The 2,989-nt window shown below is 35.5% G+C and overlaps 1 protein-coding gene across 1 annotated transcript in view; it reads left to right on the top strand.

Annotated features, from left to right (window-relative positions):
• The window catches only part of LOC106108707 (ryanodine receptor 44F), a 100,506-nt gene that overhangs the window by 78,382 nt on the left and 19,135 nt on the right, over positions 1-2,989 (top strand). The window contains exons 86-88 of the mRNA XM_013289967.1: positions 427-539; positions 2,164-2,257; positions 2,974-2,988. Coding sequence (XP_013145421.1) covers positions 427-539; positions 2,164-2,257; positions 2,974-2,988 — 222 coding nt within the window. The remainder of the gene's footprint in view (positions 1-426; positions 540-2,163; positions 2,258-2,973; position 2,989) is intronic.

Raw genomic sequence — 2,989 nt, 5'->3', positions numbered from 1 at the left:
TAAATATTTAAAGGTCACACGGGCAAAGTTTGAGAATCACTGGAATAAACGAACGAATGATTTAGCAAACATGATACTGTTAGCGATGATACAAAACTATGCTTTTTGTATTTAATTTATGCTTTATTAATGCTAGATTATAATTTTATGTTCATTTCTCTTCACAGATTTAATATACTTTATGATTTTACTAGCTTTCGCCCGCGACACCGTCCGCGCGGAACAAAAAAACAAATGCAAGTAGCCTAACAGTTCTTCCAGACTATACTCTACATCTATGCCAAATTTTATCGAAATCCGTTCAGCCGTTTAGGCTACAAACTCTAACAAACATCCATCTATTCATGTAAACTTTCGCATTTATAATATTAGTATGAAGTATGTATTTTTATATAATTTTGTTTTTGTTATATTTTATCCTATTAGATCGACCATCCCCAACAAATGAGCAAGAACGTATATCGTTCAGTAGTGTCTATACAACGCAAGCGAGCGGTCATAGCTTGCTTCAGACAAACATCTCTACATTCATTGCCAAGGTGCTTTTTATCTTACTTTGTTTTGTTTTTGTATTTGTTGTTCGTATAATTTGCATTGTCTTTTACAATTAATGCGTATTTTGTGCCATGATACAATTATCGTTGTCAGATATCTTAGTGGTTATTAACTTCTGAAGGCTTTTGCATCGCGCTTATGATTGAGCAACCAAGATATTTGAAAAGAACTATACTAATACTTAAAACATTATGCAATGAAATAAGAAAAACATACTAATACCTAATAAGTACAATTGGACAGTTGCAACTGTCACTCAAAGATTGTGTAGTCACTAGCGCCAGTTGATTGACAGAACAATTATTGAGCGTTACTGATCAATTGTACTGGCCTAGTGTGAACCTGTGGTTTTGAACAATTAATATTAATATCTAACCTATAGTTTTGTCGTATAACAATAAATTATCATTGCTAAAGTACACGTATGAAACTCCAATAATACGATGAGCAGTGAATACTTAGCTCTTATTCACACCGACGCTTTTAACACGTTATAAAAGCGCTGCCGTTAGAAAAGACATGGTTCCGTTTCAACGCTTTTTTAACGCGCGTTATAAAAACGCCGATGTGAATAGTTTTTTTTTTTAATTCTGAAACCACATTCAGATTTAATCTCGTGTGTTTACCAAGTATACCTCAGCCTACTCTGAGTGTGTCTAGTTTTAGCATACCTATAACCCTGTGTTACTAACAAGCATGCGCACGGCGTGTACAGGCGACCAAACCTCGGCAGCGCTCCGATACTTGGCTGCGTGTGCTTTGTGCGGCAAGGAAGCGCGCCGCCGTCGCCTGTCTTAGATCCATACATCTCTATAAACTTAGCCGGTTTGTATGATACTAGTGTTTACGTTATAAAAACTTTATGTTCTTGTTTATATTTGTCAAATTCTCAATTGCAAATGTACAATACAACGAAGGCCTTCGACATTGGATACCAATTACCGTACCATGGTAATCTTGCTTCCTTGATGTTTCCAACACACTAAAATCGAAATCTCACGTATTTTTCTCTAAACCATTTCTGTACTTTTTAAGTTAATTCGTCACACTGGATGCTTTCGAATTAAAGGTTAATAAAGTGGTGGCTCAGGGGTTTAAGCATTTGACTTGTAATCTACAGGTCTTGGGTTCGAATCCCGCCGTACCAATGTGATTTTAATGTGTACATAATTTACCGACGTTCTTACGGTCAAGAAAAATATCGTTATTCCTGCACATATCGGCGAAGAAATTCAAAGATATGTGTGAAGTCAGAACGCTGTGAGCCAGCGTTGGCTATGGCTTAGTCACCCCTTAAGCTTAACCTCCTAACCTCGGTGGGGACGTATAGTAAGCTAGTGATGAGGATGAAAGCTATTTCCGGTACTTGCGTCCTAGACGTGTCATCTAAACTTTGTTATGGCACAGAATATTGTCCTAGACGTTATACAGAATCTTAAGAATGTGCGCGCTTAGGGCATAGGCATCTGCGGGAGAATATTGAGAGATTTTAATTCTGCATCCGTAATGGTCTACCCATCAAATTAGGTTTTAAAGCAGGTTTCTAGGCTTTTTTAATAAATAGATAAATCTAAGTGATATTTATTTTAATGTTAATGATGTTAACAGACACCGAGCTTGCAATATTTTCGCACGGACGTACTACGAGCTATGGCTAGAAGAAGAGAACACCGGTCAAGAAGTGATGATTGAAGATCTTACGGTAAATATTAATTTAGTTATCAGTAAATAATACACAGTAATATAAATGATGACAGTGGTCACTAGAAATATAAAACTATGTGTTTTTAAATTAAAAACAAAGTATTGCTTGAAAACAATGTGACCTAATATTGGGTTATACAGTCAAACCTCGATAACTCAAACCTCGGTAACTTAAAAATCTCTCTAACTTAAAAAATAATATGTTCCCGTCCCATCAGAGCCCAAAACCTCTATAACATAGACCCTTGATAACTTAAAACCTCTATAACTTAAAATGTTTTGTGTTTTCCTTGGATTTTAACTTATCGAGGTTCTACTGTAACCGATACTTTAGGAAATTACTTTTCATTTTTCACCTGAAGACAGGCTCCTCATAACTATATTGTTATTACTTTTAGGGTATATTTCTTGAATATTATTGAATACTAGTATATGCCCAGGACTCCGTCCGCGTAGAATTAGCAAAAAACAGAAGTAAGTAGCCTGTGTCTTCTTCCAGACTATGTTCTACATATATGCCAAAATTGGTCGAGAGTCGTTCAGCTACTTAGGTTACAAACTCCAACAAACATCCATCCAAACTTTTGCATTTGTAAGATTATTTGTTAGACATCCAAATTAATGTATTAGTAATTAGTAGACACTAATTTTGGTATGACCTTTCCTAATTCTTGTTGAATTTTTTTTTGTAAATAAATATCTTTGTGTTTCCAGCAATCCTTCGAAGAGG

This window comes from Papilio polytes, unplaced genomic scaffold (assembly GCF_000836215.1).
Source record: "Papilio polytes unplaced genomic scaffold, Ppol_1.0 DF821400.1, whole genome shotgun sequence".
In the NCBI taxonomy this organism is placed as follows: Eukaryota; Metazoa; Arthropoda; class Insecta; order Lepidoptera; family Papilionidae; genus Papilio; species Papilio polytes.
The sequence above is the reverse complement of the archived record's forward strand: the minus strand, read 5'-3'. Positions and strand labels throughout refer to the sequence as shown.